At 35.0% G+C, this 17,500-nt stretch overlaps 1 protein-coding gene across 1 annotated transcript in view; it reads right to left on the reverse strand.

Moving 5' to 3' along the window:
• The window catches only part of LOC136849860 (opioid-binding protein/cell adhesion molecule-like), a 40,638-nt gene that overhangs the window by 19,496 nt on the left and 3,642 nt on the right, over positions 1–17,500 (reverse strand). The window contains exons 2-3 of the mRNA XM_067123349.1: positions 7,500–7,872; positions 4,978–5,105 (exon numbers count right to left, since the gene is read on the reverse strand). Coding sequence (XP_066979450.1) covers positions 4,978–5,105; positions 7,500–7,563 — 192 coding nt within the window. The 5' untranslated portion in view covers positions 7,564–7,872. The remainder of the gene's footprint in view (positions 1–4,977; positions 5,106–7,499; positions 7,873–17,500) is intronic.

Here is a 17,500-nt window from a genome sequence, read left to right on the forward strand (position 1 = left end):
ACAACTCACAAAGAACATGAGGAATGTGAGGTGAGAGAAATGAAATTTTTTTCACCTCCTTAAACTGGTCCCAATGAAAATGAGGAATGTTTTGAGAAATGACAGTTTATTTTTGACGTCATTAAGGTGGTCCCCGAGAAAATGAGGAATGTGAGGCGAGAGAAATGACTCATTCTTTTACTTCACCGAAGTGGTCCCAAAGAAAATGATGGTTGTTTTGAGAAAGGACAGGTTATTTTTTAAGTCATAAAACTGGTCTAAAAGAAAATGAGATATGTTTGGGAAATGATGTGTAGAAAATGTTTTATGCCATCATTAAGCAGTTAACAACTCAAAGAAAATGAGGAATATGAGGTGGGAGAAATGACATTTTTCACGTCACCAAGCTGGTCCCAAAGAAAATGGGGAATAGAAGAGAAACGACAATTTCATTTTTGCGGCATCAAGCTGGTTGACACTTCAAAGGAAGGTGAGAGAAATGAGGAATGACAGAATGGCTTTTGCATCATTAATACTGACAACCCAATAATCCCTGGGGATAGCGATCGTCATCTGTTGCAGAAGAGAAAAATGAGAGAATTTGATTTTTGCTTACACCAAGATACTTCGTCTTCAATATGAATTATGGATTTCTTTGCCAGTTCGGGTTATTGTGGCAAGGATCAATCATTTATCATGGCTGGAACAAAGAGAGCGATTGAGAAAGAGAGGCAAACAAGAAGAGAGAGAGAGAGAGAGAGAGAGAGAGAGAGAGAGAGAGAGAGAGAGAGAGAGAGAGAGAGTCGGTCTTCAAAAAATCAATAATTTAGAAAGTAGTTAAACTTACTTCTCTTTGCCAAAGAATACGCCATAATTGAAAAAGAGAGTCAAAAAGAGAAGAGAGAGAGAGAGAGTCGGTCTTCAAAAAATCAATAATTTAGAAAGTAATTAAACTTACTTCTCTTTGCCAAACAATACGCCATAATTGAAAAAGAGAGTCAAAAGAGAGAGAGAGAGAGAGAGAGAGAGAGAGAGAGAGAGAGATCCAGTCTTCAAAATTAATCAATAACTTAGAAAGTAATTAAATAAACATACCACTGTGGTTCTACCCCCTTTACCAATCAGCACAGAATGTCATGACGGAGAAAGAGAATCAGACAAGAAGAGAGAGAGAGAGAGAGAGAAAGAGAGAGAGAGAGAGAGAGAGAGAGAGAGAGAGAGAGAGAGAGAACCCGTCTCCTGAAAAATCAGTAGTTCAGAAAGTAGTTAAATAAACTTTACCAGTCAGTACACAACCCCATGATTGAGAGAGACAAACCAGAGAGAGAGAGAGAGAGAGAGAGAGAGAGAGAGAGAGAGAGAGAGAGAGAGAGAGAGAGAAAGAAACACCCTGTCTTCAAAAAGACCCAACAATATAGAGCGTAATTAAACAAACCTCCCACCGTGGTCCAAGCCTCTTTACCAACCGATCCAGAACGGCCAATCATTCCTGCCATATTCCCCCGGTGGACCCGAATTTTACGCCAATCGCCAACGCGAACATTCCGCGGAATTGATTCGTCGGTTTAACGGCCTGACAGGCGCATGCATAGCCGTTATGGAAACTACACGTGTTCCGTGTGCGAGGTCACGGAACAGCGGCGTTGCATGAATGACGATAGGGGTGCCGCCTGCCCTTTCTGAACGACCTCGCTCGTCAAAGCCCCCGAAATGGTCGTAGGTAGATAGGCCGCGACGATCACTATTACTACTGCTATTACTACTGCTATTACTATCACTGCTATTCCTTTCATAACTGTCGAAAGGATGTTTCGTAATTGGTGTGGAAAGGTATTCTAAAGGTCTTTTTTTTATTTTTTTTTTCATATCATCAAGGATTTCCAAAAGGGGTGTTTTGAAAACTTTATCGCGGGAAGATTATAAGAATTTTCTTAATTGAAAAACTTTGCTATAAGGGCAGTTCGAAGGGGAATGTTCATTGCGTGTATATATATATATATATATATATATATATATATATATATATATATATATATATGTATATGTATATGTATATGTATATATATATATATTCATATTTATGTATGATATATAAATATATATATATATATATATATATATATATATATATATATATATATATATATATATATATATATATATATATATATATATATATATATATATATATGGTAAGGAAAATTCCAGAGGAACAAAGTAACAAACTTTGCATGTATAACTGAAAGGGTATTCTTAGAAAAATTATCATAACATTGGGAATATGAAGAATATTTATTTTAAATCTGTGTTTATATTAGGGTAACTCGAAAAGGAATAGTTTAGGAAATCATTATTGACATGATTTAGAATTTGTAAAAAAAATGGTGTAAAAAATCTGCAAATATATAAAACCATTATGGGAATTCAAAAAAGAAAAAGTATACAAAATCTGCAATGCCTTTGGGGCTGGGTGGGGAAGGAATTAGAAAAAGTGGTTTAGAAATATCGTGGTAACATGAGGAGAATTCCAAGTTATTCCTAATCCTTCCTAATCGCATTTTTCTCCCAAAAGTATAATAACTTTTTTTTTTTTTGCCGGATGCTTTGCCGGATAAATCTTCCGAAGTTCTGGGTCTAATGCTGCTTTATCAAGATAAAGTCGTGATTTATTTCCATGAGGGGCTATTTTCCCCCTTATTTTCAGATTCAAGTCATATCCCCTCCCCAATCTTCTCCCCTAACCCCCACTCCCACCCCACCCTCGCGCATTGTGCTTCGTTCGTTAGTTTGTTTGTTAACAGAAAAACCTAAGACTGGAGGTTAGCTAGAGGTCTGCAAGAAACCCATTACATTTTTTTACAAAAAAAATAAGACTAGCGGTCTGCAAGAAGCCCATTACATTTAAAAAAAAAAGAATCTAAGACTAGTGGTCTGTAAGAAACCCATTACATTTTTTTTTACAAAAAAAACCTAAGTCTAGAGGTCTGGAAGAAAACCATTACATCTTTTTTTACAAAAAAAACCTAAGGCTAGAGGTCTGGAAAAAACCCATTACATTTTTTTTTACAAAAAAACTAAGACTTGAAGTTAGCTAGAGGTCTGGAAGAAACCCATTACATTTTGTTTACAAAAAAAACCTAAGACTAGAGGTCTGTAAGAAACCCATTACATTTTTTTTTTACAAAAAAAACTAAGAATTGAGGTTAGCTAGAGGTCTGGAAGAAACCCATTACATTTTTTTTACAAAAAAAAAATAAGAATTGAGGTTAGCTAGAGGTCTGGAAGAAACCCATTACATTTTTTTTTTACTAAAAAAAACCAAAGACTAGATGTCTGTAAGAAACCCATTACATTTTTTTTTTTTTACAAAAAACTAAGAGTCGAGGATAGCTAGAGGTCTGGAAGAAACCATTTACATTGTTTTTTTGCAAAAAACTAAGAATCGAGGTTAGTTAGAGGTCTGGAAGAAACCCATTACATTTTTTTTTTACAAAAAACCTAAGACTTGATGTCTGTAAGAAACCCATTACATTTTTTTACAAAAACCTGAGTCGAGGGTAGCTAGAGGTATGGAAGAAACCCATTACATTTTTTTTTTTTTTTACAGAAACCTAAGAGTCGAGGATAGCTAGAGGTCTGGAGAAACCCATTACATTTTTTTTTTACGATCTAGTTACGTCCCAAGTCTGTGAACAGATGAAATTTAAACGGATGGAATCGTATTATATCTGATCGCAGATCTAAAGAGGCCTCTGCAAGTGAATTCAATTTGAATTTCAACCTACCATGGATTTGTATTTAATTCTTCAGTTTTCATTTCTTTATTTATTAATTTATTTACTTGTTTATTTATTCATTCAGTTATTCCTTTATTTATTCATTTATTTATTTATTGTAAGTCTGGATGCAAACCAAGTCAAAATATAGATGCAGAATTTTATTTGAACTTAGAAGGGGAATGAATTTAAAGGGCAAATTTAGCCACGATTTTCCCATCATAATACTCTGTTACATTTCAATGGTTTTCTAATTTTAAATGCTGTTGGATACGGCAACCCAGACACACATTTCTCTTGAAAGTACACACACTCATACACACACACACACACACACACACACGATTTATGTATTGTATTATAGAGAAACATTTTGTAAGCTGAGGAAAAATTTTCAAGAAATATGAAAAACGACAAATAGTTCATGTAAAATATTACATAAGTTTCCCCCATTTTATTATTGTTGTGAAAAATGATTATGTTACATAGATTTTTTTTTAGCTATTTATTGAAAGGTCCATCACTGCTCTCGCTGGCTTCTCCCATGCTTGTAAAATGTTTTCAACTCTGAAGAAAATTTAGTGTTTCATTATTACAAATATTTTCCGTTGGGGTCACAAAATCCATGGCATTGCTTTATAAATGACACGTGAAGAAAAATATGAAAGTAAGGAAGAGGTGAAAAATGGAGGGGTAAGGCTTAAAAGAGCCACAAATCAGCCTCTACAAATAGTAAGACTGTATAGACTGAATTTCCCAGCTTGGAGATTGTGAGATGTGGTGCACTGACAGGTACTGTCTAAAAACCTGAGAGATGAGATCGAACTCTACCTTGTCGCAGAGGAACTTTCGAAATCCCAATATTACGATAGAGAATTCAAGCAAAATAATAAAATTGTCACAGTTTGTTCATCAGGCTCCCAGCTACAAAAATCGCAAAAAAAATGTATGCTCGGAAAAAATTGTAATCAAATAGTTTTCGCTTGAAAATGCTGAATGTTGAAATTGCAATAAAAATCAACTAGTGCCCAGAATTTTGCATTTCGAATTTTTAAAACATTACAATATGAAAAGGCGTAAACTATTCATATAGAATTGCAAATCAAACGAGAGACTGGTATAGCAATCAACAGTGCAGTTTATTTCGCAAGCTAAATTCACATAGATTATTAAAAGCAATAGAGAGAAATCCTTAGGATTTCCTTGTTTTTTTTTTTTTTACCTTCCTGTCCTTCAGATGAAGGACTCTGCAGGGGAGTCTAGCTGTCTCTCCTTCCTTCACTGTCACCGATTCCTCCGTGTCGCCAAATTCAGGTCCTCCTGAGGACCAGGATAAACCAGCATCCGTGACTGGAAAGAAGAAATGTATAGATACAAATCACGATTTGGTTTGCGTGAGTAAAGTGATTCATAATTACTTGAGCTGTTATATTAGAATTGCAGTGCAGATTAGTTTGTATGATTTTACAGTTACATAAATATGTACACACAACGCACATTGACACACACACACACACATATATATATATATTTATATATATATATATATATATATATATATATATATATATATATATATATATATATATATATATAAATGCGTGTGTCTTTGTGTGTGTGTGTTTGTACACGTGTGTGTAGGTGAATATTTATATATATATATATATATATATATATATATATATATATATATATATATATATATATATATATATATATATATATATATATATATATTTAAATATATATATATATGTGTGTGTGTGTATGTGTGTGTGTATTCTTAATCGTGAGAACACTCGGTGATCACACCCTGTTCAAATATAAATCTGGATATACCAAAAACACTTCGAACAAATACACCCAACCCTTCCTGTTCCATGAAAGATATTTTGATATTTTCAAACTCTCTCAGGGGGAAATGATCAACAAGTGACGAGAGAATTTCAGGGAATGTGTTCGTATTAAATAGAAGGAATGGTGGAATGTTGGGTGTGCCTCACTTTAGAGCTTTGGAAAAAAATTTGAATAACATTTTTTATTCTATTTTAAGGTCTGGAAAAAAAGAAATGCTAAAAAAATTATTTTTTTTATTGTATGCTAAACTTAATCTCTCTCTCTCTCTCTCTCTCTCTCTCTCTCTCTCTCTCTCTCTCTCTCTCTCTCTCTCTCTCAGTATACCCATAGCCTTAATTCTCTCTCTCTCTCTCTCTCTTCTCTCTCTCTCTCTCAGTATACCATAGCCTTCTCTCTCTCTCTCAGTATACCCATAGCCTTGTTATCGAGTGATAATTGAAATTCTCTCTCTCTCTCTCTCTCTCTCTCTCTCTCTCTCTCTCCCCGTAGCCTTGTTATCGAGTGATAACTCTCTCTCTCTCTCTCTCTCTCTCTCTCTCTCTCTCTCTCTGTGTGTGTGTGTGTGTGTGTGTGTAAAAATCGAGTGAAAAATGCAGATATCTGAAGGGTTATCTCAACTACATTGCAAAGAACAGATCATATCATCACATTTCTTTCGTAATCCTATTCACATTTTCCTTCAGTAGATTCTGACAACAGGAAAGGACTATTGAAACTTCAGAGATCAGTATTCTCTCACCCTGCCGATAATGGCTTTCAGTTTTAGTCAGTTTCCGAAGCACCACTTGACAGTGCAAACGCTTTCGCGAAATCCGTTATGAGCCACTTTCCATTCTTACCGAATCTCCAAGTATTAACTCAGTCATTTGTGTGCATATGAACCCAGATTGATCCTTGTTAGTCATTTCATAATAATACACTGGATAACTGACAAAATATTATTATTATTATTATTATTATTATTATTATTATTATTATTATTATTATTATTATTATTATTATTATTCCTTTCTTCCGTAAGGAAGTAATTACATTCATATGTATTACATAAGACTTCAGATTCATTGTTAACAGGGGAATCACTTCCAGGATATACAGATTTCAAGGACCAAGAGAGAGAGAGAGAGAGAGAGAGAAGCTCAAGTCACAATCAAAGGGTAAAAGTTACTAATTGCAGCTGTAATAGAAAAAATAAAGTAAAACAAATTGACATATGCACAGGCCACACACACACACACACACACACACACACACACACACACACAGAGAGGGGGGGGAGCTCAAGTCACAATCAAAGGGTAAAAATGACTAATTGCAGCTGTGATAGAAAAAAAAAAAGGTAAAACAAACTGACATATGCACAGACCACACACACACACAGAGAGAGAGAGAGAGAGAGAGAGAGAGAGAGAGAGAGAGAGAGAGAGAGAGGAGCTCAAGTCACAATCAAAGGGTAAAAATGACTAATTGCAGCTGTGATAGAAAAAATAAAAGGTAAAACAAACTGACATATGCACAGACCACACACACACACACACACAGAGAGAGAGAGAGAGAGAGAGAGAGAGAGAGAGAGAGAGAGAGAGAGAGGGGAGCTCAAGTCACAATCAAAGGGTAAAATTTACTAATTGCAGCTGTGATAGAAAAAATAAAAGGTAAAACAAACTGGCATATGCACAGGCCAGAGAGAGAGAGAGAGAGAGAGAGAGAGAGAGAGAGAGAGGAGCTCAAGTCACAATCAAAGGGTAAAAATGACTAATTGCAGCTGTGATAGAAAAAATAAAAGGTAAAACAAACTGACATATGCACAGGCCACAGAGAGAGAGAGAGAGAGAGAGAGAGAGAGAGAGAGAGAGAGAGAGAGAGAGAGAGACCCTGAATACTCACTGAAGCTGTAGTAGGCCAGGTGGAAGAGGAACAGGGACACCCAGCGGCTAGTTGAATGCAGCATGGCAATTTATCCTCATCTGGGAGAGTTAATAAGGCGCCCGCCTACTGACATCGCTGCTCCCGCGCGTCTCATCAATATTTCCTCCCTGAAACCTCCTTCCAGTGTCCCTTTCTGTTCCTCAGTGGTTACATAGGCTCAGCTCTCGTCCTTTATCCTGACATGTAAAACATTCAAAGATCTCGTATCAGTTCCCACACGCTCAATGAGCTCTCAGGTCTTATTTGTACCCTTGGCGAATTAAAAATCTTTCATTCCGATTTCACTTGCGACTGATGTCACTTTTACTCACTGGTTTTGCGTACGCCACGTCTGAAAGGAAAGGGGTGGTTGTATTAGATGGTTGAAATGGGTTTTTTTGCGTTTCATTTGTTTTGTGGGATGAAGATTACAGTAGACTCTCTTTCGTAATGTGAATCAGTTTCAGTACAGTTTTTCTACGTCTTTGTAAGAACACACTTAGATATTATGTATCATTTCACACTCACAAAGTAACATATATATGTATATCTGTATCTATCTAATTATACACAGACACATATATACATATTTATATATATATATATATATACATATACATACAGTGTATATATATACAGTATATATATATATATATATATATATATATATATATATATATACTGTATATATATATACAGAGAGAGAGAGAGAGAGAGAGAGAGATATGTTAAGGCCTTATTAATAACATAAAAAAAACAGGTAAACCAAACATTTCCGTTGTTTGTCACGCTTTCAACTCTGATAAATTCTCAAAAAACACTTGTCATTACCGTAAGTATAGCCTCAGTGACAGTTTGCCGAAACAATCCAACCCTACAGCAAATCTTTCACCGTGCTCTGATATGGAGTTTTCGGTTTTCTGAGCACTGCTTTCCTTGCTAATTTTACCCCTTTCCTGCCACACAACGTTACACGAAACCAGTAGTTTTAACCTTTTTATTACCACGCCTCCTATGAGAGTTGGTCCTTCTCTCCACGGCCCCCCTTGCATCTATGAGTAAAATTCCCTCCCAGATTTAAAGAAAAATAAAAAAAAAAGAGAAGTAGAAGTTTTTTTTTATTCTTAAGCCCAACGAGTCTAACTAGAGTAGTAGACTTTAGGAAACTAACGTTCTAAGGCGATACTTTTGCAATTTTTCATAAACTTCTGAATAAGAGAATAATGAATATAATTAGAGAATGTTTAATTTTTTCCTAGGGTTTACGCCCGCCTGGAAATTGCTGACACCTCCTAGAGGGGGCGGCTCCCCAGGTTGAGAACCACTGCAGTAAACCTAAAGAGTCTGAAATATGCCTCTAAGACACGGAGCCAGAAAAAAAAAATCTTGTTATTTTCCACTGACATCATCCGGGAATATCTTGCATTATATAATTCAATAGCGGTATTATTATTATTATTATTATTATTATTATTATTATTATTATTATTATTATTATTATTCAGAAGATGAACCCTGTTCATATGGAGCAAGCCCACTACAGAGGCCACGGACTTGGAATTCAAGCTTCCAAAAAGATTATTATTATTATTATTATTATTATTATTATTATTATTATTATTATTATTATTATTATTATTATTATTATTATTATTATTACCCTGTTCATATGGAGCAAGTTTACTAAAGGGCCAATGACTTGAAATTCAAGCTTCCAAAGAATATTATTATTATTATTATTATTATTATTATTATTATTATTATTATTATTATTATTATTATTATTATTATTACTCAGAAGATGAACCCTATTAGTATGGAACAAGCCCACTACAAAGGCCATTGACTTGAAATTCAGACTTCGAAAGAATATTATTATTATTATTATTATTATTATTATTATTATTATTATTATTATTATTCAGAAGATGAAGCCTATTCAAATGGAAGAAGCCACTAAAGGGGCCATTGACTTGAAATTCAGGCTTCCAAAGAATACGGTGTTCATTAGGAAGACGTGAGAGGAGGTGAAGGCAGAACGAAGCTTTCTGCACTCTAAATAAGCCCGTGCTACCTACGATCCCTCCTGAAAGCTTCATCAAACGTTCCGATAAACCCTAAGGTCCTGTATTTCCTACGTTTTGCTTTATATGATATCCCGCGCAAAATGAGTTTTTTTTTCTTTTCCTCTGTGCTTGGTAAAAGCTATCCCACCAAATTGATTATAACTACGACAGTCCTGTTTAGCAGTTCTTGTTCTTTCATATAGTATAGTATGTATATATATATATATATATATATATATATATATATATATATATATATATATATATATATATATATATATATATATATATTAGATATTCCTTATATGAAACACCTTAAAAAAATGTTCTTAGTTTAGTTAAATTACGTTGTCAACAACCTACACGTTGTGGCGCCAGTTTTAGTAACCATAAACCAATCTGTCAATCTTCTTCTTTCATATCTCTCACGATATGAACTCGAAGTTCATATCTCGGCTTATCTGACACTGGTCTATTTGTTTATCATTCTCGCACCCCTTTCGACATTCAGCCATCGTTATTCGAAGAATCATCTCTCGCATTTTAATGGTCAATAATTGTACCCTGCGAGATGTTTTCACCTGATGCGCGGGTAGGATGACGCAATATCGCATCCTTATTAAACGTCATATGATGTTTGATGTCCAGGTAAATTTCTTAGCTATTTTCCAGTGCATATATCACCATAAGTTAAACACGACTTGCCATGTACCTTGTATTTTAACAAATGAACCTTGCATTTTACAAGTCTTTCAGATTTTATGTTTCTTGGACAGGAATTGAAACTTGGTAGGAGTATCTCTCTCTCTCTCTCTCTCTCTCTCTCTCTCTCTCTCTCCAGGGATGCTTGGCATTCAAGTTCCTGTCCCTTTCATTCCATGAATATATGCAACGTGTTTTATGTCATTTGAAGACTGCTTGCATAAGAAAGCGTGTGATACAATTGTGATTCTCTCTCTCTCTCTCTCTCTCTCTCTCTCTCTCTCTCTCTCTCTCTGTCCTTGAATATATGTAAACGTGTTTTTTATCATTTAAAGTCAGCAAGCATAAGAAGGATTGTGATAAATTTGTGTTAATCTCTCTCTCTCTCTCTCTCTCTCTCTCTCTCTCTCTCTCTCTCTCTCTCTCTCTCTCTCTCTCTCCGCTTGAATATAGGTAAACGTTTTTATCATTTAAAGTCAGCAAGCATAAGAAAGCTTGCATGATCTCTCTCTCTCTCTCTCTCTCTCTCTCTCTCCTTGAATATACGTAAACGTGTTTTTTTATCATTTAAAGTCGGCAAAGCTTAAGAAAGCTTGTGATACACTTGTGTTACCCTCTCTTCTCTCTCAAAAGAAATATGTCTTCCTCATGCATCGCCTACACCGCGGTTTATTTTAGGCTCTTTCATGTCCTCTTAAATTGTCCTTCTCTGGAATTTAACCAGTTTAACCAGTAAAAAGAAAAAAAAAAACAGGAAACACGAATTCCTTCTTTCAACAAAGGCTTCGTTCCTTCATTCCTGTGGTCCAGTTTGGAATTTTATCAAACTCTTTTTTTTCTCGTTTGTTTTCTCACTTACGCCAGTGGTTTATTTTAGGTGACAGTGTCATAGTGTTGTAGTGTCAATTTCCTTAACACTTCAGTTTGTTGAAAAATATTTTTGTGATTGTATTGTATGTCATATATATGTGTATATGTATATATATATATATATATATATATATATATATAATATATATATACATAATATATTGTGTGTATGTATATATGTATACATGTATGTAATGTATATATATATATATATATATATATGTATGTATATACAGTATACATGAGTATATATATATATACATATATAGGAAAAAGACATTAGACATAGGTGCTAAATCACTGGACGAGAAACGGATTCAGTACTGATTAGGGATAGTGAAAGGAAGTCTCTCAATCCTTGTCTAACAGTATTAAAAGTAGAGCCAGCAACATCTACGAAGGCCTTCCTTTCCCCTCTCTCTCTCTCCTCTAATAATATTAAGAGTATAGCCTCACTGGCACGTAGGCTTCCTCTCTCTAAAACTCTCTATCTCTCTCTCTCTCTAACAATATTAAAACTGAACAGCTACTTCCACCCTCCTCTCTCTCTAACAATGTTAAAAGTAGAGATCACCTACTGTACTAGAAAGAGGGCTCTCTCTCTCTCTCTCTCTCTCTCTCTCTCCTCTCCAGAGCTGCTGTCCTCAAGCAGCGGGAATCGATGGCGCTGTATTTTACGAGCGGTCTACAAAAGGATTTGCGTCTCTCTCTCTCTCTCTCTCTCTCTCTCTCTCTCTCTCTCTCTCTCTCTCTCTCTCTGGGCTTTACAAAGCTGAAGATGAATTGCCTATCAATACGGCGAGGCATTGAGGTACAGAGGGGGAGAGAAGATCTTTGCCTGGATCATGACTTTTCTTGCCCTCATTCTGATATGTCAGAGGAGGAGGAGGAGGAGGAGGAGGGGAAGGGGGAAGAGGAAGAGGAGGAGAAGAAAGAGGAGGAGGAGGAGCAGCAGCAGAAGAAGAAGAAAGATGAGGAGAAGAGGAGGAGGAGGAGGAGGAGGAGGGCTGACTTGATTATTCTTCTCTCGGGATCCCAGTTCTTGGCTGCAGACTAACATATAATTTGCACTTGATATTGATATAATATGCCGCATAAGTATTGCTATTTTTCAGTTATTTACGTTTTTGCGCTAAAAGTCATCACAATTCACGAGTACCCTTGCTCTCTTCCCCCAGTCATTATCCTTGCCTCTTCCCCCAGTCATTATCCTTGCCTCTTCCCCCAGTCATTATCCTTGCCTCTTCCCCCAAAGTCATTAACCTTGCCTCTTCCCAAAGTCATTAACCTTGCCTCTTCCCCCAAAGTCATTAACCTTGCCTCTTCCCCCAATCATTATCCTTGCCTCTTCCCCCAGTCATTATCCTTGCCTCTTCCTCCAATCATTATCTTTGCCTCTTCCCCAAATCATTATCCCTGCTTCTTCCCCCAGTCATCATCCTTGCCCGTTCCCCCAATCATTATCCTTGCCTCTTCCCCCAAACCATTATACTTGCCTCTTCCCCCAGTCATTATCCTTCCTCTTCCCCCAGTCATTATCTTTGCCTGTTCCCCAAAATCATCGTATTGTCCTTTCCCAGAAATCATTATCCTTGCCTTCTTCCCTAAATTATCATTCTTGCTCTATTTCATTCAGTTCTATTCTTGCCCTCTTCCTGAAAACATCATCCTTGCTGTCTTCCTTTAATCATTATCATTGTTGTCTTCCCTAAATCATTATCCTTGCCCTCTCCCCGAAACCATTATACTTGCCCTCTTCCCTATATCATTATCCTCGTGCTGCCTCCAAAATCATTATCCTTACCTTCTTCCCGAAATGTCTTTCCTTGCCCCTCTCCCAAAAATCATTATCCTTGCCCTCTCCTCAAAACCACTATCCTTTCCCTCTTCCCAAAAATCATTATACTCTGATGTCCCCAAAATCATTATCCCTGCCATCATCCGCCACTTTGCCAGAGCTGACATGTCCCCTCCTCCTCCTCCTCCTCCTCCTCCTCCTCCTCCTCCCTCCCTCCCCTCCTCCTCCTCCTCCTCCTCCTCCTCCTCCTCCTCCTCCTCGAGGGGAAAACCCTTCGCAATCTTCGTATCCACTTCAGGTATATTTAGTGCAGCTTGCGGATGGCTGATGGACACTCTAGAAGCAACTGGGATGTTGGGATGTTCTCTATTGCATGTTTTTTTGGGGGAAGGGTGTTGAGATGTTCTCTATTGCAGTTTTTTTTTTTTTTTGCAGCCACTCTTTGGTGTCGCTTTGACAAATTTTTGTAATGTATTAGGCTGTTTTTTGTGCGTTTATTATTATTATTATTATTATTATTATTATTATTATTATTATTATTATTATTATTATTATTATTTTGTAATTTTAGTTTTACTGTGCCACTTTTTAAAGTAGCTTGCCTTATTCTCAATATATTTAAGCCTGATTTGCTACATTTATTATTATTATTATTATTATTATTATTATTATTATTATTATTATTATTATTATTATTATTATTATTTTGTCCTCTTAGATTTTTTGCAGACACTTTATAAAAATTTTTTGACTTATTCTCATAATATTTAAGCCTAGATATATTATTATTATTATTATTATTATTATTATTATTATTATTATTATTATTATTATTATTATTATTATTATTATTATCTATCTATTCTAGGTTTTCGTGTTTGTATGACTGTGCGACGCCTTCAATGATAAAACATACATATGCACATTCTAGTACAATTTTTGACGTTTCTGCACATGTGGAAAACAGTTGCCATTGAACTTATTTGTCAGCTCATAGCTCAAGAAATATATCTCTGCATTTAACACGAATAACAATGGAACTCGGATAACTCTCCCTAAAGGAAAATATTAACGAAACCAGCAGACCAGAGAAGCAGGGAGAAAGGGTGAAGAGACAGAATCCGTGAGAAAGAGAGATGAATGGGGGACTGGCAAAACGCTGCGCAATGTGAACGGCGAGACGTTGCCGGAAGACGGTACCGGGATTTTTCTGCCGGAGGAACAGAGCTTTCAGTAGCGGAATGCTCTGTTACAACTCGGCATAAGAGGTCGTGGGAAGTGGGGAAGCTCGTGTGTGATGGGTTTGTTTCTATATACATACATACACACACACACACACACACGGATATAGACATACAAACATACACAAATGAGTTAAAACTCATTTAAAACTACCGATCTTCCTTATCTGTGTTATACATATAAAAAACAAATGTTCCTGTTGACAGTAATCTAAATACCTGCAAACACTAGCGGATCCAGGAGGGTGGGTGCGGACCTGGGCACGTGGCCCCCATGAAAAATAATTATAAAATAATAATATTGAAGATTTAGGTAGTAATAACACAAATAAATATAAAAATGGGAAAAAAATAAAAAATCGATTAAAGAACTATTTACACACACACACACACACTATTATATATACACACACACACACATATATATATATATATATATATATATATATATATATATATATATATATATATATATATATATATATATATGTGTGTGTGTGTGTGTAATATGAAAATTGGTGTCCCCCATGAAATTTTTCTGGATGCGCCAGTGCCTGAAATATCTGTTTTTTACAAGACCGTAAAGTTTGATTTATATTTCGTAATCTAAACGATTCCTAGAAATCAATAATTGTACTTGTTAAAAACGAAAAAATCCCTTAGCCTTACACCTACGTTAACCATCCTCATCCTTAAGTATTTTTATTCAACTAAACTCTTAAAACACTTTCCTATCTGTCATGCCAAAACATCGCTCGGGACATTGCGGAAAAAAATGGCAATGTTTCCCAAGTGTTCAATGCATCAGGCGACGCACGATGCCCGTATCCTTTAAGCTAGGTTTACTGTATATGAAATGAGAGAAAAAAAACATTTATCTTGCCTCATGCAAATGGAAAACCTCTCTCTCTCTGGAGTTTTCGTAAAAGGTTTTAATACCAAAGTTGACATTTGGGCTCTTGCTCATACTTCTGTGTAGAATGATTTCTCTCTTGCAGTTTGTGTTGTTTTATCTTCAAAATGAGTGCTTTGCAGACGGATGTCTGACAGGTATTAGTATGCATATCATACATATATATATACATATATGTATTATGTATATATATATACATATATATGCTGTTATATCAGGATTTCGTCTAATAAAGGTTGGCCTTAGAAACACCAAAGAGGGTAGATTTTGCTGTGTCGTATTTCAGAAACTACTGTTTCCCTCATCGGACCTGGTCCGCTGAGGGAAACAGGAACCTGAAATACAACCTGTAAAACCTACCCTGTTTTGTGTTTTCATGGCAATTGTATTAGATTATATATATATATATATATATATATATATATATATATATATATATATATATATATATATATATTATGTATGTACATATTTTTTACTATACACATTTCTTCCCTCCATAAAGAGTGGGCTTAGAAGGGTAAAGTATTCCACTTAACAGAGTCGATTCGATCCAGCAGTGGATTCTTACCACCATCAGCTCGGGTCGAGAAAACGGGCATGGGGCTTAGCAACCCCATCCCTAAAGACTTTCTGAAGACTGGAAGGCTATAATTTTCAAGCCTCACCCCTTTCTGAAAGGTAAAGAATTCATATCTCTCTCTCTCTCTCTCTCTCTCTCTCTCTCTCTCTCTCTCAAGCCTCACCCTTTCTGAAAGGTAAAAATTCAATATATATATATATATATATATATATATATATATATATATATATATATATATATATATATATATATATATATATAGAGAGAGAGAGAGAGAGAGAGAGAGAGACAGACAGACAGACAGACAGACAGACAGACAGACAGACAGACAGACAGACAGACAGACAGAGAGCTATCCCACCCACCCAACCACACCTCGTCAATTAAACATGCATAAGTAGCCTAGGGGGATACATCGCGATTTAGAGAACATATATAAACACATACAAGCTACGCAGGGTGCAAGGGAGAGAGGAGACTTTTCTAGTAAAATAATTACGCGTTGTTTACCAAGGTCTGAAGGAGGGTCCTCGTCTCTGAATGAATTTCAGCCCCGGTAAACATCTTGTTGCCGGGAGTGAGACTTCGAGTGGAGACTCATTAATTTGTATTGCACGTGAACGACTCTCAGACTTGGGCTATTGTTGTTATAATTCTTCTTCTTCTTCTTCTTCTTCTTCTTCTTATTATTATTATTATTATTATTATTATTATTATTATTATTATTATTATTTAATTTGTTTTCAATATCAGTCATTATATTCGACAAGTGGTTTTACCATTATTATTATTTTTTTTTTTTTTTGTATCACAGTCATCCTATTCGACCGGGTGGTCGTATTATTATTATTATTATTATTATTATTATTATTATTATTATTATTATTATTATTCTTATTATTATTATTATTATTATTATTAATGCTGGAGAATTTATATTGCATATGAATTACTTCCTTATTTGCCGTAGTAATTATTGTTGTCATTATGATCGATATTATTACCATTATTATTTTTATATCTAGAGTGTTTTTGACATATGAAAATCATTGCGTAATTTATTTAACACTTGAATATTCACGGTAAGGTGAAGCAGTTGTGTTTGGTTGTTATTATTATTATTATTATTATTATTATTATTATTATTATTTTATTATTATTATTATTATCCTTTAGTGTATTAAAAGAATAAGCCAACTCTTCAAGCAAGGTGGTCATCTGTCAGCTTGACAAAACCGTCAGTAGCATAGAATTATTACCATTATTGAAAATCCCTTTAACTTTCAATATAACTACCACTAACTCAAATGCCTATCCAGAATGGATTAAAAAAAACACAACGAAAAGAATAAGTAAAAAAAAAAACAATAAATAAAAGCTAAAGCAACAAAAAAGAATAAGCACTCGTATACATTAGCACCGACAGCTCATCTCGTTCGCTTCAATTCAGAAATAATATTTGTAGTTCACTTTAAACATTCAAGCTTCGAAACATTTTGGAACGTTCAAACGTTACAAGAGCAATGATGACTTTTTTTTTCAACTTCTGTATTTTCTGTGCATGGTAAAGCCCGCTCATAATGAACGAATGATTACCGTTGTATACGAACATCAATAACTTTCGATGTCGACAGCCTGAATAAATAGATGTATGTGTTTTCTCTGCAAGTTGACAGTTGTCAGAGCGAATTATGATGTTAATAACAGCTCAGTGTCCCAGGTGTATATATATATATATATATATATATATATATATATATATATATATATATATATATATATATATACATACATATATATACAGTAT

The sequence above is a fragment of the Macrobrachium rosenbergii genome, chromosome 21 (genome assembly GCF_040412425.1).
Source record: "Macrobrachium rosenbergii isolate ZJJX-2024 chromosome 21, ASM4041242v1, whole genome shotgun sequence".
NCBI classification, from domain to species: domain Eukaryota; kingdom Metazoa; phylum Arthropoda; class Malacostraca; order Decapoda; family Palaemonidae; genus Macrobrachium; species Macrobrachium rosenbergii.